This window comes from Chrysemys picta, chromosome 2 (genome assembly GCF_011386835.1).
Source record: "Chrysemys picta bellii isolate R12L10 chromosome 2, ASM1138683v2, whole genome shotgun sequence".
Lineage (NCBI taxonomy): Eukaryota > Metazoa > Chordata > Testudines > Emydidae > Chrysemys > Chrysemys picta.
The window spans coordinates 211,844,447-211,869,538 of record NC_088792.1 but is presented as its reverse complement, the minus strand read 5'-3'; the positions used below and the strand labels follow the sequence as shown (position 1 = coordinate 211,869,538).

General features: G+C 41.3%; 1 protein-coding gene across 16 annotated transcripts in view; it reads left to right on the top strand.

The window, feature by feature from the left end:
- The window catches only part of ZNF521 (zinc finger protein 521), a 277,408-nt gene extending 252,990 nt beyond the window's left edge, over window positions 1-24,418 (top strand). For all 16 annotated transcript variants that reach the window (XM_065585398.1, XM_065585397.1, XM_065585395.1 and 13 more), the window contains one exon: window positions 23,603-24,418. In XM_065585398.1, the coding sequence (XP_065441470.1) occupies window positions 23,603-23,632 (30 nt within the window). In that variant the 3' untranslated portion in view covers window positions 23,633-24,418. The remainder of the gene's footprint in view (window positions 1-23,602) is intronic.
- Window positions 24,419-25,092: the final 674 nt, after the last annotated feature.

Sequence of the window (25,092 nt, the reverse complement as noted above, 5' to 3'; positions counted from 1 at the left end):
TGTGACAGGTGCACAGTGACCATTTTGCTTTCACTAAGCAGTGCTTGAGAAAGATTAAAACAAGCGGGCTGAGTCTTACTTGTCTTATTACATACCTATTTGTACATATGTATACAGTGGTCACTATTAGAAAAGTTTCTGGTTTTTCCTTTGGTAATTCAAAATGTTACCTTAGTATTTACAATATTGCCTACACGTTTCCTGCAGAGAATATTGCAAATATTGGGGTATTATTAGTCACATTCTAAAGCAGTTGAAAAATGATGATGGGCAAACATTCGGTGTCTACAGATATTCAGACAGTCATGATTATTTTGGGATAGAATTGCAAAATTATTGGACAAGGAGAATGTAATAGGTCAGAGTTTTAGTAAAGCGTCTCATGCTAAATCTCAGAAAATCTTACCTAATAATTAATACAAATTGGCCAAAGTAGTATCAGTCCATTTGACGTTTTCCTAACTACAATTTCTAAAATAGATGTCTAAATTACACCCACTACTCCTTGGGGAATTCTACACCAAAATTTAAGAATTCTGCGCAAAAAAAATTTCTGTGCACAATATTTTAAAATTCAGTGTATTTTATTTCTTAATAAATAAATGTGGAGGTTCCAGCATGGTAGTGGGGAGCAAAGGCCATCACCCTGCAGATCCCTTCCCCACTGGGACACCAACTCGGCGATGAGGCTGCATCCAACCCACGCTAGACTTATCAAGATAGCAAGGGAAAGGAACAGAGTGTCACATGCACGCCCAGCCCTTGCCCCTGATCTAGGTGTGGGCAGTTTCAGCCCGGCATGGTCCAAGTGTGGAGGGTCTTGGTGTCGGGTGAGAGGGTTCTGTGTGGGGCAATCTGGATGTGGGCGGCTTGGAGGGGGGTCGGGATGCAGGGGCGGGTGTCTGGATGCACAGGGGCTTGATGGAGGGTTCTGGGTGCAGGGGGACTGGAACTCTGCAGGGGGGGCCAGGTGAAGGTGGTTGGAGCTCAGCAGTGGGGGGGTCTGGGTGTGATGTGATGGAGCTCAGTGGGAGGGTCTGACAATGGGGGGTTAGTGGAGGGGTCTGGGTGCTGTGGAAGTGGGGCTCCAGGTGCAACCGGTTGGGGCTCAGTGGCATGGAGGTCCAGATGCAGGGGAGAGGGGCTTGGCAGGAGTCTGGATGCAGGGGGCTGGAGCTGGGTGGCGAGGGCTGGATGCACGGGTGGCGGTTTGGCTGGGGGCATCTGAGGGGCTCAGCAGGTGGGGGGTCCAGGTGCTGGGGGGTGAGGTTTTAGGGGGGCAGGTGTGGGGGGGCTCATTGGGGTGGTCTGGGTAGGGAGTGTCATTGGGGTGGGGGTTCAAGTGTGGGGGGCTCAGCAGGGGATAGTTTGGGTGCAGGGGGGAGTGGCTCAGTGGGGATCCAGGTGCAGGGGCTGAGGCTCAATTGGGGGGATGGAAGGTGCAGGGGGGTTCTGGGTGAGGCTTGGCGGGGGGTCCGGATGCATGGTGATTGGGTAGATGGAGGACAGTGAGCCCTCCCTCTGCGGCTGAGGAGTGATGTGAGTAGGAAGTGGGGTGGGGAGGTGGAGCTTCCTGCAGCCAAGGGAGATTTCTGGGGGTGGGTCTGACCTGACCCCAGTTACTCCTTGCAGTGGAAGAGGAGCTGAGCCCAGCGCAGGGTAGGAGCCACCATCCGGGTCGTGTCTTCCCCCACTCACCCACCCCGCACCTCTCTGCCAGCTCTTCTGGGCGCTTGAAATGATGCATCCACGCAGCTGGGGGGTGGGGAGGTGTGCATGACTACTCTTGCAGCTTCCCTTTGTTTCACCATCAGAAGTCATTTTTCTGCAGCGAAGCAAAGAAATCTGTGGGAGACATGAATTCTGTGCGAGCACAGTGCATAGAATTCCCCCAGGAGTAACCCACAAAATACCCATACAGAAAATATGTATGTGATTTTACAAAATGGACAAAGTATAGGCACAAATAAATATATACATGTACAACTTCCTGTGTTATATAAACACATATATATTTTCTGCACACAATTTTCTCTTTGTCCCACATATGTCTGTTTTGCTTGTAAAACTTAGGTATCGGTTTTTGAAAATATGTCCCTAAATCGATGGAGACAAACAATTAGCTCATAGTCTGCATCTATCCCACGTGATGTACTTATATGTTCCAGATTAAATGATCAGATTCTGCAGAATCTAAATTTTCATGTTAGATGAAGTTTCTGGACCATGTGATTTCAAAGACAGTCTTCCTAACATTAACTGAATGTAAATCAATCCAGCATTGTCGTCTTTAATCTGCAAATGGAGTCTGAAACAATAGCTATGAGAGTTGGAAGCTACACTATATCTACAACCACTTAGTGGGTTTTAACTCTGAAACCTAATGATGGTGCATTATATGTCAACATTAATGTCTTCATTGCTAATCATTTTAGCATATGGTATGGGGAAGGTGATGAGAGTGAAGCCCATGGAGGAAAACTGTAAACTGCTGCAGGAAGAAAAATGCAGGGAGACAAAAGAAGATAATAAGAGGCAGAGAGGGGGAAGAGAAACAGAAACATGGGAAAGAGAGAGAAACAAAAGACAGAAATAGTAGTGGTCATGAAGTTGAGTATATTTTTCTTCTGAGGGATATTGATGGTAACAATAAGGCATGAATCAGACAATAAATAATGAGAAAACTGAAATGTCAGTTATTACATAACGGTCAGGTTGTACCATCATAGTTCTTGTGAAATCCTCCTACTGACACCAGAGGGAGATCTGCTGTGGATTGAGAGGGCTAAATAGTACATTATATCCTGACCCACAGATAATAATTAAAAACAGAATTCAGTTTTGTCCCCAAAATCAGTTTTATCATCTGTGTCCTAAATGTTTCACTGTACACACCAAAATTAGTCAGATTGGTTGGTTAACACTCTCAGAGTAAGCGGAAGAAAATGATAGAAATAAGGGCTCTATTTGCATTTGAATAGTTTCCCTGGTAGCTCAGTTCAGTTCTCTTAATTGTCCATTCATTCATTTCTTGCTAATGTAGTTGATATCGGTGACTGATTTTCTATGCTGAACAGGAAGCGCCACTTCTTCATTCTAGGACTCATTCCTTCCTACAACTGCCCTGCTGTTGGCTACCAATAGCTGCCATTATATTATCTTTCATCTGGCCCAGAGCTGACAACAGATGGCCATCAGTGTGAATGTATAAAGCATCCAGCAATGGTGTACTGAAGAGCTTCCTGGCCAGTTCTGCAAACCTCCCTCCCTTCCTCCCTCCACATCTTGAATAAGCTCATCATTCCTGGCTCCACTCTCCACTGGCTCTGCAATTTTCCACACAGTGAAGGCAGAAGGCTGCCACTGAGCCATTGGAACTCTCCCCTTCCAGATCTGCGTCTGACTCCCATTTCTGTGCATAGCACAGGCAAAGTACTGGCACTGCCCAGCTAGTTCTGACCCTATAGGCTGCAGCACCCTGGGATGCGTTGCTGCTATTACATCACTGGGCGTGCCACCATTTGGGATCTGGTTCTTGAGCCCATTTGGTTTCTGCACAGCAAAACTGCACAGCAAAGACAGAGGAAGATTTAATTCTGCTCATTCAGCCACTATGTGGGATCTCTAGTCTGAAACCTGAAGCAGAGGCAGAGCTTAGCCACTGTAGCATTGGATCTCCTCAAGCCATTATTCTGGTGGGGTTCTCCCCTCCCCACTCCCAATGCTCTGGAGGACTCCTAGCCCCACCAAGATTAAGCATGTTAAATGTGAAGAAAGCAAAAAATGTGAATATTGATTGTAGACCTAAAAGGGAGGAAAGTGTTAATTTCACTGACATGCTGATGCATTGACAGGTCTGATCATTTGGAAAGCAGCTTCAAGTGGGTGGCTGCCGTGCATTTGGAGAAAGTCTGTTGTTTGCTCTTGACGGAGTTTGCTAAAGCAAGGTACCTCTAGAGCTGAACCTGTAGTTTAAGAGAAATTCACATTTGTAGCCTTTATTGTGATATTTGCAGCAAGTCTACAGCTACTAACAGTCTCTGCCCTGAAGCTATGAAGGAGTAAGGCTCCATTGTTGGGGAGAGAGACGCGTTCTGTGTAAAAGCCTGAGATGTGGTAGGCAAGATGAATAGTTCTCAAAAGCAGTGCTTGCGGTGCTGTCATTTAGAGCAGGAACACTGAGCCTTTAAACGAAAGTGAAAGATAGGGTAAATGAATCCTTTAAAAATGGTAAAATCTTAAACTGCCTAAAATAACAAGTATTTCCATTGATAAGTTCACTTGAGCGGGAGGAAAGTTGGGAGGGGATGGTTTCCCCTTGCAAGGAGCGGAGTGGTACAGATAGTTTGTTAAAAAGCAACAGCACTACAACACCTAAGGTGTGGCTAGTGATTCATCAAGGGACATGTCCAGGAAAGTACAGTAAACAGAGATCTTGGCTCAAACAAGTTCCTTCCTTTTCAAAACATCAGCATCTTTACATTGCTTCGTTCCAAGCATTGGTCAAAAAACATTTGAATGCAGATGGCAACACAACTGGAGCTGTTCATAACAAAACCCTAACCCGGGAGGAACAGGTTTCAGGTTTACTTCTAAACCTGTTATCTGGGTCAGGTTAAGAATGCTTTGAGCAAAGTGGGGCTGACCTAAGATTTTGGGTGGAAAGCATGTGAAATATGGTGGATTTGACACAAAACTGGGCAGAAATCTGAGATTATTTTGGTGCTGTTTGCTTTGCGTTCGAAGCTCTGGGTGAGCACCCCTACCCCATCCAGTAGACTGAAAACAAAAAGTGGTTCATTCCCTGTGGACCAAAACTGCTGAGTTATGCATATCTGTACATACAGCTGTAGGTGTTTCTGCATTGTTAGAATCTAATGTTGTAGCAGAATTACCTCACTAAACCCAAACTAGACTAAACATGAGCTGGGTATATATCTGTCTGTCTGTGTCTGACTAGATGATGGATACTTACTAGTTTTCTTTGTATCTGTAGATATATGGCATATAATATTTGGAAACTGTGATACCATTAAATATTAGCAGTGCATTTTGCTTTGCTTTGAGTTTGTAAAGGTGAAAGGTGATTGTGCAGGAAAATGGAACAGTATATTTGCTGTGAGACAGGCACTAAGAACTCACTCCCATGCTCAGTTATAATTCATGACTGTACTGGTGGGAAGCCCTTATCCCTCTGTGGAGTTAATGCATCTCTACTGTAGCCTGCTGAGAGCACCCTGCATCTCCTCCCACCATCTGTGCATTCAGTTGCGTGCTTTCTCTCTTTCTCTCTCGCTTTACTGTGACATCTCTTGGTGTTAAAACTGTCAGACTACTACTGCCTGGTAAAGGTGGCTTTATGATGTGTATTAATGTTGAATTGTCATTTAAATGGAAAAGAGCTGGAAGGGATATATTACAGTTTCATTTAAACGCTAATTTAGAAAATGCTGATTAGCAAATTAATAAAAACATGTGTTTGTTGCTTTAAACTCCTCGGCCTGTCTTAAATTTGCTGCCCATTATACTAAGATGGATAATCTGCATGAAAAAGTGTAGGGACAGGGTAGAGGGTTTACTGGCAAAGTTATATTTGTTCCCCGTCTGTGACTATTCCGCTGGTTGTTGGTACAGTGACTCTCCCTTTTTAGTGTTGTGATTTGAGGTGCCAGCAACATTGTACATTGAATCGTATTTACCCACCCATCGCCTGGTTGGTGCAGACAACTATTTTATTTTCTTCATGTTGACTTCCTTTCTGAACTGAAGCAGCTTGGAGGCTGCAAGTTAATTGCTTCTATGCTACCTGAGATTTGGGATTCACATGAGCAGAGATCATAAGCTAACACAATTTTACTTAAATATTGAGATTTTTATGGTGGAAGACACTGTCTAAAGAGAACTGAGATGACACTACCCTACAGTTTAGGAAGAACTGAACTGGACCACAGAGCTTTGAGATGATGCTTTATTAACCTGGCCCCTTGCTGTTAGGGTGGGTTTTAGGCAGTGTGTTATGCCTAAAAGTACAGTGAAACTGCATATGGTTCATTGCAGCAGCAAGATTAATTTGTGGAGTTTCACGATATTTGATCTTAACATAGTCTGTTGTTTGTACTTTTTTAAAACGTATAAATCAAATCCAGGCCTGAAATACCAGTGTATGAATTTAACAGATGTGGTGCCATAAGGGACCCACTGTGTTATAAACTGCAGAAATGGCCTTTTTATATTTCAGACTCTTAGCTTATTCCCGGGAGGTTTTGGAACCACAGAAGTGAGGTGAAAGGTCATGCTTTCAGACAGTAGCACCCACCCACCACTTGACGTTTGGTGTAATTGTCAGGAAATCCACAGCTAATAGTTTTGTTATGCAGTCATAGCGTTCTGCACAGTAAAAGTAGGGCAAGAATGACTTCAGTAGCTCAGTGTCCAGGTTTCCTTAGGTGAAAGATCACTTTGAGATGACACAGCTGAGTAGTCAGGCTGAAATCCTACTTGGTATTTTATTAATTTTGCACCAAGATAAATCCTGAATTCTGACAAACTCCATGACAGGTGAAATTCCTTCTTGCAGAATCTGCTCAGCAAGAGGCTGCTCATTTCGTTCTGTTCCGAGGCAGGCAACAGGAGGGCAGCTTTATAATCAGCCCTCAAAGGACCCCCAGCCGCCCCAGAGTCTTGGGCTGATTGAATAACTCCTGGGCCTCTTCCCCTAGGCCTCCATCAGCAGGGGTCCTGTGGAAAGCAATCTCCCGCAGACTGGCACTGAAGTGAGCTTTAAACTACTATTTTCTGCTCTCCAGAGGAGCCTGGAGTACTAAAAGATAGATGGACTGCAGATATTTTATGAGAAACTGTCAGAAGAAGAGCAGAGTAAATGTTTTTTTTTTCCTTCTTCTTTGAGTCACACACTACATCACTGTAGAATTTCTCCCAGTATCTTTTACATTTAAATAAGAAATTAATTGGTTGCTAACCTTAAATTTCCTTCCTCCCTCTTCTTTTTCTTTTTCTTCTCTCGCTGACTTTTTTTTTTTTTTTTTTAATATTCACTCAGAGGCCCTTTGCTTAACCACAGTTGCAGAAAATCAGTACCATTTGCACTGAAATATTTATAATGACAGAATGAAAAATTGGATTCATTTTCTGGCCTGTAGCCGAACAGTCTGCAACTTTGTGCAGCATTGTTTAGCATCTCTCATTCCCTCCTTTTCATTGGGGTCGTTTTCAGACACACATGCACACACTGCCCATGCTGCAGAGGAATGCTTGGCAAAACACAGAGCCATTTTTAGTCTCAACAATGAGAACACAACTTGCTTGTAACCTTTCAACTCTTGATGGAGGGATTCCGGGAGAAGGGGGCATGCCGAACGTCTGTCTTATAGGAGAGATTATACGGGATGACATGCAGTAATCAATTTTGTACGAGGAAAAACACTGATTGAATTCAACAGAATGTTTCAGTATATTCCATGAGAGGCAGTGTGGACTTAGCACCAGAATGGATGCCAAGAGGCCTCTACTAATCCCTGCTCTGCCACTAATTCCTGTGGCCTTGGGAAACTCACTTGACCTCTCTCAGGGCCAAATTTTCAAAAGCTCCCTTTATGTGCAAGCGTGCCCTGACATTGGGGATTGTGCATGCAAATACGCTTTTGAAAATTTGACCCCAGGTCTATTTCTACATCTACATGGCGGTGATTATATATTGTTACCTACATTGCCGGTGAAGATGAATTAGTTAATGTTTGCAGCTACTTTGAAAATTAAGATCCAGATCCTCAACCCCCAGCTTGGACTCTGGTAGCACAAAAGTGCTATAAAGCTGCATTCGCCAGACAACTAAGGATTCCCTCAGTGTGCAAGATTGCCTGGGTGGCGTAGAGTCAGAGTACTTGGTTGGTTCTGTGTCACCCCCTCTCTGTATAGGTTTTGGACTCTCCTATAGAATTGATAGAAAATTATATCCCTGCGGTAGAATTCTATAGGATAGTTCCAAAAGCTAATAAAGTATTCTCTGGTAAATTCTTTAGATTTTTAGACAACCAGTTTAAACTAGTGTAAACCCATGTGGCCAAAACTTTCCAACACTGGTGCCTAAAGCTGGGCACCTAAAACCACATTGGATCACCTAAGGAAGTGGTCTGGTTTGGGATTGGATCCTGCAAGATTCAGGTGCTCAGCACCTTCAGCTCGTGTTGATTTAACGGGGAATTGCGGGTGGTCTGTTTCTTTGAAAATCAGTCCAGATTTTATGGAACCCAAGTGCGAAAATGTTGACCTTTAAGTTTGATCTATATTAAATTAATAAGTGCTGCCCATGTACAAGTCTCTCTACCCCACTCCAGGTCACCCTTCCAGGCCCAGATTATTCTTTCTTGAATTAAAACTTGAGAATTTTGAGTAGCTTTAACTGTTCTTTTAGGAGCATAATCCTAACTGATTTATACAGCTATGTTGATAAAAAGGAGCATTTACTATTAGGATCAATATAGATCAATTTGTACTGTACAGCAGACTGTAATTTGTGAGTGACACATACTTTTATCAACAGCTGAAAGTTTCTTACAGACTTGCAGATTTGTCTTTTTATTGTGTTCCCAAAGATAGTTTGGAGAAACATGCTGACATGTCAGTATGAAGTAATGTGTGCTCTGACACAAACGGCATTGTAATTTAGGAGGAATTTTGCCTGAAGTTGTTTTACTGTAGCATTGCTTTGATTCGAAAAGGAAGTTTCTACAAAGTGGTGTGTTTTAGGACATGACAAAACGTTCTCCAATATTATGCATATATTCAAGAGACTTTCTATTTAACCCTTACTATTGCTGTCTGCTTTTTTGTTTTTCTTTTTGTATGTGTGTGTGTGAAGGGTGTAATTTTTAATTGTTTTTAGCAACTAATGTGAGACAAAAATAATAGAAACCAAAAAAATGTGAACTTTAACATTAATAACATATATTTTTAAAGCTGTCATTTACATTATAGATCTTCTTGCCAACTTAACAGCATTTTAAAAGAAAGCTGTAGGCCAAACTAAGAGTTCTTCTAATGCCAATCAGATATATTTCTATAATTGACATAGCCACCAAGCTAAGATATAGATGCTTAAAATGTTTCAAATGCTGAACAGAACTGCAGTGACAGTAGGATCCGGTCCACAGTGAAGTGATAGTACAGATCTTGCTGATGATATTGTGCAGACATGTTATTGAACTGTAAGGACAGTAAGAGTAGCCCCCAAACACATTTCATCTCAGCATAGGAGATAGTAACTTTCCGGGAAGGCTGCTTTCTCCCTTGGCCCAAATCTTTATGTTGACTCTGTTTTTCTGTGTGGAGCGCCAGTCAGTTTAGTGAAGTTATTAGTTTATAAATTTTGTCAAGGTAAAGTAAATGTAAGAGCTTTAAATTAGAATAAGTGCCACTTCTGTATGGCAGGTTCCTTTGAGGACTGATTAGAAAGCAGACCTCCTGTTGCCTGCCCCTTTATGCATAGCAGTATTGCTGTGTGTACTTGTTTATAGCTTACCTTTGAATTTGTATAAGAGTGCGCTGTGGTATGATGAATCGCCCTCTGATAGACAAGATTCTGCCTTTATTCTGGGATCAAGCTAATACTTCACTTTAAAGAGTTATTTTAATTAGGTAGTTTTATTGTAATGAATTAAAATGAATTTGGAGTAGCAAATTATATAAGAATGCGAGGGTTATAGATTAGTCTCTCCATAGTTACAGCACATCTTTTTTCTAAAGGAATTAAAGTTCTGCATTTCAGATAGCTTGGCACTACATATGGGTGGCTGCTGAGTGTAACTGGTGTCGACAGTTATTTTCCCTCCTAAATGTGACTCTTTTCACTTTGCCTTACCAAAAAATAACAACAAGCAATAAGGGACAAAATTGGCATCTGCAAAGTACTAGTTGTGAAGAAGTACTGTACTGTAGCATCATAAACCAAACCATGAGGTGGGGGGAGCATTTCCCTGTACTATAAATTCATGGAAAGGTAGGAGCTAACAGCATATGCCAATGCCCAAGTGTGCGAGAGGAAACAGAGAGGCCAACCAAACCCAAGGAACATAAATGACTTTGAGACGGATATTGTATCACTCATGGAGAGATGAGGAGAAGAAAAGGTTTATAAAAGAAGAGGAAAATCTTGTAATATTTATTTGGAGCCTAATTCCTCACTGCCATGCCACTTGTGTAGTCATTGACACAGTGCAAAGAGGGTGTGAAGCTCAACCATTCTGCTTTGGTAGCTTTTTACACTCACATTACACAAAGTGTCTACACAAGGGCTAAGACAGTAGAGATCAGGACCCTGTGTTTTACAAGCAAGATCCCCAGTGAGGGAAGTAAAATGTTCTTGTTCTTTTACCACATGTCAGTAAATGTGTTCTGAGTTTGTAGCTTTGCAGTGTATGTACTTATCGAAGTATAGAAAATGGATAACTTTTTAACAAAGGTAGAATACATTCTGACGTATCTTAAAGTCACCAGTACAACAGGAGCATTGCTTTTCTTAATAAAATGTTTGGGTCATAGTGGAGGGAACACAGCTACCAGTTGACATTGTCTTTAGTCTTGACACATGGGACATGATCCTCTCATTCCCAGATATTTGCCAACTTGTCAGGTCTCTAAATTATCCTGATCTGCAGTTTCTGGTATTATAATGAGTGGAGTTGCAACACGCATGCTACATAAACCACTGTGACATTTCTCATGATTCCTGGAATCATAGGGGAAACTGCTCCCTCATTTGAAGTGCCAAGGAAATCAGTAGAAGGATCATAGAATGTATCCAAGGTAGGCTGGTAGTGCATAACAAGTTATGAAGTCATAGAATGAAGAAGCTGGGGGAACCTCTACCTGTAGGCTCAGGAACCTTCTGTCATTACCACCAAACCTACACGTGTTCCTACGTTAAGTGGCTTCTTGAGGGAAAGGTACCAGGAGACAAACAAATGAGCAGACGTGTTAGCTGTGTTGACATTGGGAGGCAGTTCCCCGGATCTTTTCACTCTCTCCCACACATATTTTAAGATTAAGGCACTATTGACTATGAGCCACCTTTTGTCTGTGCCCCTGATTTTGTGCCCACAAATTACGCATTGAAATGTTTGTACATCCTCTTCATTGTGCATGCGTATTGACTAGCGCAATGCTTAAAGATCTGATCTCCATGTGCAGATGTGGAGATGGTGCAGCCTTACAGGAGCAATTAGAGGCTGATTGTCGCCATCTGAAAGTTTGGCCCTCTTTGAGTGTCATTTACCTTTACTTGAGTGAAAACTCTGTTTGCACTTTACCTTTTTCTGTTAATCTTTTGGGGATATATAACCTTCGGTGAGCTAAATGTTGGTCTAGGGGGTACTGTATGCTCGAAGATAATATATGTAGAATCTAAGTTCTGAGCTCCTTTTTGTCACCTGATAACCATAAGCACAATACATATAGGTATGGTACAAAGTAGTGTAGTGAACATAGTGATCTGTGGATTTGTTGTATGTATAGATCTGTCTAAATCAGGGGTGGGCAGACTATGGCCCGTGGGCCAGATCTGGCCCACCAGCCGTTTTAAGAGGGCCCTTGAGCTCCCGCTGCGGAGCAGGGTCTGGGGCTTGCCCTGCTCTGGCACTCCAACCTGGGAGCAGGGTTGGGGGCCACTTCACACAGCTCGCAGAAGCTGCAGCATGGCCCCCCTCCGGCTCCTACGTGCTCCAATGGCCCCACTCCAATGGCCCACCTCCGGCACTCCAACAGAGAAGGGACATGCTGCTGCTTCCGGGAGCCACATGAGGTAAGCACCACCCGGAGCCTGCACCCCTGAGCCTCTCCCCATGCCTCTGCCGCAGCCCTGATCCCCCTCCCTCCCTCCAAACCCCTCAATCCCAGCCAGGAGCATGCTCCTGCATCCCAAACCCCTCATCTCCAGGCCCACCCCAGAGCCTGCATCCCCAGCCAGAGCCTGCACCCCTTCCCGCACGCCCTGATCCCCCTCCTGCCCACTGTACCTCTCGATCCCAGCCCAGAGCACCTTCCTATACCCCAAACTCCTCATCCCCAGCCCCACCACAGAGCCGTCACCCCCACCCCTGCATCCCACTCCCCTGACCTAGCCCAGAGCCCCCTCCCACACCCTGAACTCCTCATTTCTGACCCCACCCCAGAGCCCGTACCCCCAACCAGAACCCTCACCCCCTACCCCAACCCCAATTTTGTGAGCATTCTATTCCCAGATGTGGTCCTAGGGCCGAAAAGTTTGCCCAACCCTGGTCTAAATAATAAAGGAATACAGGCAAGTTACAGTGTTTTTTTCTCTTTGACATATGAAGAAACTTGTTTCTTGTAATTTTGTTCAGAGGAATTCTTGTACGTGCACTTTTGGAAAAACTGGAAATAATCATTGTTTTAAAGGTTGCCCTTAGAATATAAATCACAGCTATGTGTGCTTCCTCCACCCCACCCACCGTTTCAACTGGGTGAATTTTGAATCCTATGAACAGGAGTTTAAATTCTAGGCCCACCAGTCAGTTTAGGATTTGAAATCAATGCGCTGATCCAGCAGCTAGTGGTCATCCTGCTTTAAATTAGAACAAACAGAATGGAAGTTGGGGAGGAAAAGGGCCAAAGGAGCACTCTTCTGATGACACATGCAGAAACACACAATGGACGTGCAAAAGTAACGTTCATCTGAAGTGTCGGCTTAATCACTGAAAAGACCTATCAGAATTCAACAAGCAAAAGAAAACAAGAAGAGAAGGAAATGAGTAACATTTCCAACAGGACATTTCTGTGCAATTGTCAGTTTAAGCCTCCATTATTTGTCACTAATTACTACACTGAGCTGTTAAATATTTAGTAGTAGTTTGTTTAATTGGGTTTGACCTATAAAGGAGTCTGTACATACTGTAGCTCTAGTTCCAGGAGTTCAGTTCTGCACTCAGAGCTAGGCAGATAGGAAATTTGCATTCACGTAAGAGGAACACAATATGTTATCAGGCAAGGTGTCTCCCTTCCTCCCTCCCCTCCACTCCACACAGAGATTTATTTGTCTTTAAGATATCTAAAATTAGAGCACGGATAAGGCGCATCGCTCGTGGATATAAAGTAGGAAGGAGGTCATTCTTAAACTTGTTTACAGATGTTCTAGTTTAGAAAGCACCGACATGATAAATTAAACATTACAGGAAAAAAAATTAAAACATAGCAACAACTGGCACAAGAACACATCTGTCTGTAAAACACTGACTTAATCCCTGAATATCAGTATTGCCTATCAACGCTACTGTACTGTAGCTGCGGACAAATGTGGAATCATTCAGCTCTGGCTTCTGTTTGCTCCTTTGACTAACAATGTCTGACATAGTGGAGAGAGTCCAGGCCATCCCCTCCTAGTACCGGGGATGTAGTTTTCCTTTTGGTATAAATGTCAGCCTACGCATGTGCAAAATACATTTTATTCTCTTCACCCTAACACCTGTTTCGCTAACTCCATTAGTTTCAATGGAGTTTTTCATTATAGCAGGGTAGTTATGATCATATTCTAAAGAGTTAAGATTTTAATGTTAGCAGTGTATTTCCCAGTGGTCCTTTACTTCCCCATTTTTATTTAAACTATTACTTTTACCTCTTCTTAGTGAAGCATCTTGATTACACTGGTCTACAATTTTTGAGAAGTCGTCTGCTTCAGAGATAAAATGTGCTATTTATTATGTATTTTGATGTGCTGAATTCAAATATGACAATTAAAACAACTGATTGGCTACTGTTTCTAAGATATTTAAGTTTTTACATTTTATATCTGTGTATATTGTGTAGATAGTAGAGTTTTAATCATAAATTGTAAACCTAGGTCTTTTCATGTGTTTATGGTTGCTTTACATGATAATATTTCACCTGTCCTGTTTATGTAACACTTTAAAAATCAGCAAAAGGGTTATATAAATAAAATTTATTATGAAACAAAAGGCAAAAAACTATTCTGTACATAGTTCAGTCCTATTCAGTGTCTACTCGGCGCTTCTTGGCTTGTCTCTTGTATTCATTAAATGGAGCATCTCTTGTCACTGTCCAGCAATAGTCTGCAAGCATTGATGGGCTACATTTGCCCTGATAGAGTTTCTCCATTGTTGCAATGTCCTGGTGAAATCGCTCGCCATGCTCATCGCTCACTGCTCCGCAGTTCGGTGGAAAAAAATCCAGATGACAGTGCAAAAAATGTATCTTTAGTGACATGTTGCAACCAAGGCTTTTGTATGCCTTGAGGAGGTTTTCCACCAACAACCTGTAGTTGTCTGCCTTGTTGTTTCCGAGAAAATTTATTGCCACTAAGTGGAAGGCTTTCCATGCCGTCTTTTCCTTGCCACGCAGTGCATGGTCAAATGCATCATCTCGAAGAAGTTCACGAATCTGAGGACCAACAACAAAGACACTTTCCTTTATCTTAGCTTCACTTAACCTTGGAAATTTTCCACGGAGGTACTTGAAAGCTGCTTGTGTTTTGTCAATGGCCTTGACAAAGTTCTTCATCAAACCCAGCTTGATGTGTAAGGGTAGTAACAAAATCTTCCTTGATTCAACAAGTGGTGGATGCTGAACACTTTTCCTCCCAGGCTCCAATGACTGTCGGAGTGGCCAATGTTTCTTGATGTAGTGGGAATCTCTTGCACAACTATCCCATTCGCAGAGAAAACAGCAGTACTTTGTGTATTCAGTCTGCAGACCAAGCAAGAGAGCAACAACCTTCAAATCGTCACAAAGCTGCCACTGAGGTTGGTCATAGTTTATGCACCTCAAAAGTTGTTTCATGTTGTCATAGGTTTCCTTCATATGGACTGCATGACCAACTGAAATTGATGGCAAAACATTGCCATTATGCAGTAAAACAGCTTTAAGACTCGTCTTCAATGAATCAATGAACAGTCTCCACTCATCTGGATCGTGAACGATGTTGAGGGCTGCCATCACACCATCAATGTTGTTGCAGGCTACAGGATCACCTTCCATGAAGAAGAATGGGACAAGATCCTTTTGACGGTCACGGAACATGGAAACCCTAACATCACCTGCCAGGAGATTCCACTGCTGTAGTCGGGAGCCCAACAGCTCTGCCTTACTCTTGGGTAGTTCCAAATCCCTGACAAGGTCATTCAGTTCACCTTGTGTTAAGAGGTGTGGTTCAGAGGAGGAGGATAGGAGAAAATGTGGGTCCTGTGACATTGATGGTTCAGGACCAGAAGTTTCATCCTCTTCCTCTTCCTCGTCTGACTCAATGATTCTAGTGCATCAGGAACCGGCAGTCCTTCTCCGTGGGGTACTGGGCGTATAGCTGATGGAATATTTGGATAATGCACAGTCCACTTTTTCTTCTTTGACACACCTTTCCCAACTGGAGGCACCATGCAGAAGTAACAATTGCTGGTATGATCTGTTGGCTCTCTCCAAATCATTGGCACTGCAAAAGGCATAGATTTCCTTTTCCTGTTCAACCACTGGTGAAGATTTGTTGCACAAGTGTTGCAGCATATGTGTGGGGCCCACCTCTTGTCCTGATTTCCAATTTTGCAGTCAAAATAAAGGTGATAGGCTTTTTTAACCATAGTGGTTATACTGCGCTTTTGTGATGCAAAAGTCACTTCACCACAAACATAGCAGAAGTTATCTTCACTGTTCACACAAGTACGAGGCATCTCTGCTCACTTTGGCTAAACAGAAATGTGTCCCTTTGCAAAATCAAACACGGTCAAATAAGAGAGCACGACACTGTATGATTTCTAGAGCTGATATAGGGCAATTTGTTCAGCAGAGTGATGTAAGCTTCGTTATGATTGCATCATCCATGACTTCTAGGAATAACAGGATGCAATTCATATCATGTATGACGCAATACCAGCTTCAGATTGCATCATTCATTGTTTTGCCTAAAAAGCAAGTACTGTCCAAACCAGTCATAGATTTATTCATAGATCCAGTCAAAGATGTATTTTAGTCATTTCTGGTTTAAATTGAGATCCCTTCCCTTTATAACTCACTTATCCTCTGCCATTCCCAAGTCAAGGGTCGTATATACTGACCCAATAGCATATCTTGAAAACTAGAGCCAATCAACAATTTTAAGCATCATTTTCATTCTCAGTGACCCAGAATTAGTAAAGTTTGACTACATTTATTTCAGAAGCATTTTGGCTGTAGAGCAGTGTTATTGTTATTGCAATTGTGCACACGGTAATCACTTCAGGAAGAGGTCAGTCCATCAGTGATATTTTACTAGTGGCTTTCTGAAAGTTACTGAAGAAACAAGGAAGTGTTACATTTTTAAATTTCAAAATGTATCCCTGAGTGGATCCTATCCAGTTAGTGCTTTTTGTGATTCTGTTTTCTCGAGATTTTCAAGTATGAGAGTCAAAATGCACAAGACTTGGATGTAAACATGAATGCATTGAATAGTTACCAGTAGTGCCATTTCCGAATCACTGTAATATAATACAAAAACGGATAAACAGCTCTATTGAACTAAGTTGTTTGGATAATTGTAATTCATCATGAACTTTTCCAAATTGTCCTTGTTAACCGTGGTCATTCATGACCAAGGATGACCCTTTCATTGCTCATCATACCTAATTAGGCGGCTACTGCTGCAAGGCAGTGAACACTATTCAGTTCCCTCACCATCAGTGGGATTCGAGGGTGCACAACTCCTCACAGACGCAGACTCAGTAGTAAAGGTATCTCCGTTGTAGTTCATACCAAGCATATAAACCCCAGTTTTCAGAGTTTAAATTGTGTAGTAGGTTCAGATTCAGTTCAGACTTGGTGTGCAGATCTTCAGCCTGGATGAGCCTTCAGTTTTCTCTTTCTAAAACATGTAAAGACATTTAACACCAAAAGAGAGCAATACTGCTCCTCCTCTATGCATTGCATGGGAGTACTGAATATAGTATTTACTCCTCACTAGCCTACAACCTGCCTGTAATCTCTTTCTTCTCTGCTGCGAAATCCTCCTGTGCTAGCTTCCTGCTCCTCGCCTTTGACAAGCAATGAAACATCAACTCCTTTCCAGCTGCTGAACTCACTCACACCAGGCTGGACCTCCAACTCCCACGAATGAACCCATTTTCCAAGTGTCGTCATCTGGAAATTAGGTGTCATTCTAAGGGGCTACCATTATGGAAATATTTTTGAATTCAGAGGGTTTAAAAATAGTGATTTGGCATTTGGAAGGGGGTAGTTTATTTTTAGATTATCTTTTGATAAGCTTTGGACTACGTGCTCATCTATATTTCAACTATATCAGAGTCAGGAGAATTGTTTACAACATAACCGTCCATTGACCCAGTTACAAAATTGTAGCATAGACAGGATCTAGACGTGTCCCTGGAACAGCGTTAAAACCTTATACCAACCCAGTTCTTAGTGCCATATGAGTTAGTCCTGGTTATGGGGACACAGGTAGGTTCTATCTACCTCTTTTAGTTGCTTTGAAATGGCCTAAATATTTGTCTAAATCCAGCTCCCGAGTAAGCAGATCTTGTTGCATATGTGATTTGGGGCTGGTTCAGTCTTTTCCTATCCTAGGATGAACATCAGGAAAAATTTCCTAACCATGAGGTCTCTGAAGTATGAAATAGTATCCCAAGGGAAGTGTTGGGAGCTCTAATTAAAATTGGACCAGGCAAAACATTTGAAATTACATTGTAGGCAATAATCCTGCCTTGGTAGAGTGGATGGATAAAATGCCCTAATAAGTCTTTTCTGTTTTTAAATTCTATACATTTCTGTTATTCTCTTTTATTATGTTATTTCACCTTTTCCTTTAATGGTGACACCGTGTTGCCTAGAAAGGATTATATGATGTTATTGCGAGCTGTGTAAAATGACGTTAAATGTCAAAAGAAAATGCAACAGTTTCTGTGCAAGTTTGCAGTGATTACATTGAGACAAGGACAAGAAAAACTACACCTGTGTAAGCCAGGGACATCAATGCAATGTGTCAGATCTGCAAGACAATGGCAAAAGAGTGCAATGGCTTTATATGGTTACTCTTTTGACATTGCATTTTCATATCTATAAAGAATAACTTCATTCATCCAAACCTAACGGAAATGTAGTTGTGTGCAGCATTCAGGTTGTTAGAAACACTTTTTATCCAACTGTTTCAAATACCCCCGAAGACTTTGGCTAAATAAGATTGTACTGTAAACTTTTTGCATCTTAATTATTAGTGTATATTAAATCTAAGTATTTTACAAATATAAATATCTCCTCAATATAGACTCAGATATAATCACATTGCAGTCTATCAGCAAAGGACTATTCATGGTATTCAGTGCTGCACAATGGAATGGAGCTCTGACAGAGACCCTTGTGTGCTGCAATACGTAGGCACCATAGGGTTGAGGATAAGGATAGCAAAAACAGCCTTAGCTGTGAGTTTTCCTGATGTTGGTTTGTTTCTGAAGTTTTTTAATGTTGTTACAACGTTTTTTCATGCTGTGTGTTCGCTGTTTCACCTTTTTTGTAGTGGAGAGGTTTGTGTAATAGGTATTATATCATGACAGCGTAAAGTGATGAAGTATCAGACTGAAGTCCAGGAAACCATGTTGACACTGTGGAATTGAATTCATGATTTGGCATTAACATTCTAATTAAGGTTTTGCTTGGGTTGCCGTTTTAACCTTCCCCTAACTCCTCCGGCCCCTCTGCCCCGACCGTTCTGGAAAATCCAACATCCTGTCGTTAGCTCTAGACAGTTTGGAAACTATGGTACAAGGTAAGAAGTTTGGAATAAAAAGCAGGGGAGAGAAGCAGAAAATCTTGATTAGAAAGTATAATTTAATAGAACGCGTATTGAACCAAATGTATTGATTAATGTGGAAGATATAGTACTTATATTGATTCTAACTAGAGATTTAGTACTAAAAGCTGTAAGCCAAAAAGCTGTTGCAAATTGCTACAAAAGTCAGTTTAATGCTGTCCTTGAGAATGCCTTCACAAAGAAATTCTTCTAATGTTTGAGGAGTAGGTAGAATGCGGTATATGTCAGTTTGATCCCGGAGGGTTTTATTTTGTACTCTAATAGCTGTTACGAGCCTACATTATATCCAAGGAGTAATTTTCCTTAGGGGTGCCCAGCTCGCTTTGTGTCAATATTCTAGCATTTTAAGTCACGTACAGTATATGCTTCTGGGAACAGTGCAGGAGCCAGCCAGACTCATAATGGTCTGCATTCATTAATAAAGGCAGAAGCTTCTGTCCCTCCATTGCCCACTACAGGGATGCCTCCCTGGTCTTTAGGGACCCGTACAGACACATTTAAAGAAAGCTTTATTTTGAGTGGGCAGGAGATGAAATGCAGGACTTGCAGGCATTTCCTAAGTCAGCTATATGCCCGAGCACAGGGGTGACCTTAATGGGTCAGAGAAGAATGCAGGTCAAAAGACTTATTATCCAGCCTGTTGGAAACCAATTGCTTTTGTTAAAAAAAAAACGTAGTGCTTAAAGGTTGCTAGTAATGTAGAATTCTTCTTTACAATCCGAAATTGTATTGTAGTGCAAAGGGGTTATAAAGAAATAAAATAAAGATTATCCTTAATGTCTGCAGATAAAGGATTCCATATATAGGATAACATGTAGTGTACCATAATTAGTTAATCAGTGATGATTGATTACTGATGTTTGTGTTCTTGAACTAAGGAAAAAATAACATGCTGCTGTGGTACTGTCACCATCTGTTGAAGGAAGACATCCACATTTAATCTTTATATTTCTTTATTTGTTCCCTCCTTACACGGCTTCTCAGGTACAATTGTGTCCTATTTCATCTAGTTAAAAACCATCTCATTTAAATTGAATGCAACTGCAATTCACATTAGAGATTCCAATGAGAGAGTGAATCCGTGGATTTTTTTTCTTCACTCAGTTTGATGCGATGGATGACATTTTTTTGCTAGCTAGTTACGTCTGTTTTCTATTTGAGACATATAGAGAGAGAGATACCAAATAACAGAAAAAATATTACTTTCTACTGTCTTAACAGTTTCTGCAAAACAACCCCATTCTCTCTGCAGAGGAGATTTCTCTACCACTATTGTAGTGAAATCTGGGTATGATTTTAACCTTATAACACTAAGTACAGGGATTTCCCAAGACTATCTACTCATGGAAAGCGATGTAGTGTGATGTTTAAAGCAGCTCACTGGGAGTTGGGATTCTGGGTTTGTGTCACTGGGTCAGCTAGGGATATCTTAATCTCTAGAAACCAGGTAAATATGTTTTGAAAGAATTTTATCTGTGAAGTATGTTGAAGCCAAGTTCTTGTAAATGTTTCCTAAATAAAATCAAGGTAGGGAAGTAGAGGTTTGTGAACATCTTTCCTAGTTTGGTTGGTTTTTATTGTGAGTAATAGATGCTGTGGCAAAATGGGCTGCCATTTTGTCTGTGGAAACCTCTCATTTTTGTGCGCAAGTCCAGTTTTTCATCATGAAATCAGAGGACCTTTGAAAATGTTACCCTACTCTATTGGTGAGGATGCATTGGAAAATATATTTTTCTCTTTCCACTGCTAAGTATGAAATCAAAATTTTTGCTTCACAGAGGGACTGTACTTTGTGCTTAAAGGAAAATACATGTCTTTATAGTGGTGATATGAATATAGGATGTCTTCAGCACTTTAGTTGAATTACTCTATATATATTTAGCCAAAAAAAATTACAACTGATTGCTCCAAATTCGGGAAAGTTATTTGCTGCAGTAAATTTCTGGAACAGAGATTTTTAAAACTTCTGCTCTTCAATGTTCTGTATCTTCCGTTAACGGCAGATTCTGCTGGCATAGCCACACAGCAGATCCGAGCACTAATATTCTGCTCTCCCTGTGTGTACAGGACTCCCATGTTCCTGGCAATGGGAGTTCCATATTCTGTTTTCCCCACATGCAGGAACTCACACTGGTATGAAAGTGGGAGTTCTGTGCACATAGAGAGAGCGGAATATCAGCGTTGAGATCTGCTATGTGAATAATACAGAAGAATTTTGCCCTAAACTTTTAAACACAACCCCCCTCAGAAAAAACAACAACAGTTCATAACTGGGATTAATGTTTGCAATTTTCAGTCACTTAGACATGGGGTCTCCAATAGATGGCTTTTTGTAGGATGGAATATGGCTCTCTGTGGGATTACAGAATTTTCCTCCTTTTCTTTTCTCTACCCTCCCATCCTTCACCTGCTTGTCTTGTCAATGTTATGCCTGTGATGTGCTTTCAGTTTTAGTTTATGAAATAGCCTCTCTGCTGTCTATGTATTTCTCCCTAATTCACTGTTGCCTCAGAATAGATTTTGGAAGCATTAATTTCTTTGGAAAACTTGACCAATTGCAGGCTGTTTTGACTCTTTAAAATAAATACTTAGATGCTTGATGAAGGCTGAAGCAGCCCCTGCTCTTTGCATTGGGAACAGTGTTTGTTGTGTCCTGTCCTATTCAGCATTTTTCTCACACCACTTGTTTCTGAATTTATGTCTTCATTATCTCTTGAGAATCTCCATTATGTGCCAGGCAGTATAGTCTGGAACACAGAGCGCCAGCGCGAGTGGATCCCATTTCATGGTTTGTTTTGTCTCTCTCACTTTTGTGCCTTTTTATTTTTTAATAAAAAATGTTATTGCAGTCGAAGTACTGAGCACACATGTAAAGCTCCTTTCAATTGTTTCACACACTGCTGCGTGGCTCTTCCAGACCCAAAACTGATTACGTGTAGCTCAGACAGTCAAAAAGCAGGGGATGACTGACGCACACTCCCATTAGATCAAAAACAAAAAGTACCCCCAAAATCTCTCTTCAAGGTAACAATTTGGCTCTGACATTAACCACTCAAAAGCAAAGAAAATCAAAATTTAGGTTGTCACTCCATGTTTAACTTATCCCATTGTTTCTAGGTACTGCAGGGTTTCAGATCTGTCTGTGGTGTTATAAGTGCTGCAATAATGGACGCAACAGGATGACAGAAGGGTAGACGGTCAGAGTTAACTCTTCAGTCCCTTGCTTTTGTGGTTTAAAGTCAGAATCTATTACCCGTGACCAACCAACATTTTAGTCCGCAACATATTGTTACTGCTTTATAGCACTTTGAGATGAGCTTGTGGATGATGCTATATGAAATCAAATGGAATAATAATCTCTTTTTAACCCTCTGGCCTTGGTGGATCTGGAGTCCCTGCTATATCAGCATTTAATCATTTTGCATTCACATCTGGAAAATATGCTTCCAAGTGTCACTGGGTCATTTTTCTTTTCATCTTGAGACAGGCACTACTTAAAAAATTCCTCAGTCTTACCCTGAGAGAGATCCTTTTCTTGCCAAATGTCCCATGAACGTGTGTGTGTGTGTGTGTGTGTGTGTGTGTAATGATATGATGTATTGTTAGATTAGCATGGAATCACACAATATTCACCTTTGTTTTCCTGTGGCTGTAATTATATTTGTATTCAGGGGTGACTCTTATGGGTGTGGTTCAATACATGTTCACTTCATGGAAAATGATATCCATCTTTTGGGAATGGGTTCGTTTTAAAGTGTCGTAGTCCAGAGGAGTCTGTACATAGATTAAAAATGATAAAACAAGGGCAGGGGACTGCACAGTTTAGAAACTGATAACGGGACACAACTCCCTTCACCTCTAGGTCACTGGTCCGAATAGGGCCCGGGTCAGTAGTGACAAAAATTCATTACTATCTGATGGCTGTTCTGTGGTCTGTGAAATAAGATTGTGGACTTTGTCCAATTCTCTGTGGATATGGTCTACATCACAAAAGAAGAATCAGCATGAAGTGGGAACCTTTTCTTAGTTGTCTGATGAAGCACAGAGACTAAAGTAGCATCTCGTCCGGTAGTGGTGATCCCTTTGCATTAGAGCTGGTGTAGTGAAACTTGCATTGCTGCTGCCCTCTTTGCACTCTTTCTGTGGCTAAATAGAGATCTTCATATTTCCAGAGTGATGCTGTCACCTTTTACATCGCAATAAATTCACTTAAGGAAACTAGGGTTGAGTTGTTCTTTGGTGGATAGAGGGATCGTTCTGGCTGCCCCACCTGCTTGTCAGTCAGCCAACTGAGCGCTTTGGTGGGCACCTCCCCTCCTACTTTAAAATATGTGCTACTGATTAGGGGGGAAATGTCTGGTTGCATTTTCTAGTAAGGATGCTAAAGTTAGTGTATTTCTAGTGTGTAGGCATTAAGGCCACATAAGAGAAAGAAATGTGTGTCTCATTAAATATAATGGGCTAAATTCATCACTGTGTGACTGGGCACTGGAGCCAGTGAAGTTGTATTCACTTTCAACAGGACAGAATTTGCTCTAATGTATATTGAGGTATTCAACTGCTATGCATGAGACTTATAGAAATGATACCAATGCAAAAAAGCCTCATCTTTTAACAGCAAACTTTCTCCAGGCCATTTAAAAGAGAGATGGCAAACATGTTTCTCTTGTATACAATGTAATATATTCAGCGGGTAGCATTGTTAACGCAGCTTTTTCTTGTAGCAATGCCTAGACTACAACTAAGTCATTTCTTTTATTTTTGTTTCAGAATCATACGATGACCCAACATAGCAGTTAGTGCAATGCCCATCTCTTCAGGAGAATCCTTTGTGGCACAAAAAGGGAACATGTTTTACTCTTTGCACGAAACTTTCATTGTTAATGTATATTATTCAGAAACATTGTATTGTACCATAAAACTTGTATTATCGAAACTGTTGGATGTTCATGTGTTTGAACTTTTGAGCACCGGATAGACTTCCTGTATATAAAGTGTTGCACATGTATTATGTTGTCTGATACTAAAATGGTCTTATAAAGACAAGTGGACTTGGGCCCTATTCAAGAAAGATAAAAATAATAATGTGTGAGGAAAAAGGCTTAAGAAAATGTCATTTTCAAGAAAGAGGGAGAAAAAATAGCTATGTTATACTACAGCTGTTTGGCCTTCCTTTCATTTAAACTTAAGTCTAGAATCTCTCTCTTTTGGTATACAAACAGATGAATCCGAGACTATTTTTTATTGCTGAAGATTCTTGCAAAAAACATGAAAAGACTCTTTCTCACAGAGCAGGAACCCACCGTTGAATAAGGCCCGTATATATATTTGTAAGCCTTGCGATATGACAGATAGCATTACCATATATGCAATAGTTGTTATGTAGATTGTCAAAGAAACTTTTTTTTCCTGAATACCATTTGAAGCTTTGAGTGTTCAAGACTTTCCTTAATGATTTCACACAGCCAAATTCTTGACTCAGTTGAACTAACCTGTATGTTACTGTTATTAATGTTTACTCTGCGGTCTGAACCTGGAGATTACTGGAATTGTTTTCCAAGAGGAAATAAATTCAGTTTACCATTATGTATGAGTGCGATTGTGTCTTTTCTTTTTCTTATTACAGTACCATTAAAAACAGATCTGCTGCTTCACTGCAGTTGAAACATGCACTTGAAGAAAATATTCACTGATTTTCTTTTCCAATTAGCAAAGTCAATAGTTTTACTCCTGTTTGCTTGATGCTTTGGTTCCTAATGGGTCACAGTTTATCCAAAATTTCTAATAACCTCAAGGTGGAGCAATTATTTACATATTTCACATGCAGTGCAAGCTTCAAACCCTGGAGAGAGAGAAGTATTGCCTAGTGATCTGAGTACAGGATTCAGAACCAGGAACAACCTCAATTCTAAACCCAGTGCTGACACTGATTCCCTAAACATGAAGTCCCATCTCCTTTCTGCTGCTATGGACGGTGGAAGGGAGACATGGCTCGAGCATGCTGCAATACAGGGATCTCCACCAGCACAATGTCCACTAGGGGGCTGTAATAAGCCAGTGTAACTTAGCCCTGGCTGAAGGCTGAATTGGTCCCTGGCTGCTCTCAGTGTTGAGGAGAAGGGGAAAGGCCATGCAAAGCCACATTTGCCCATCGGTGTGCCAAACACTGCTCCAGCTCACCTGAGAATTCATGCCAAAGACATGTGGGCATTGTATATCCTGTTGCTTGAGTTGCTGGATTCATCCCATTGAAACTAGTA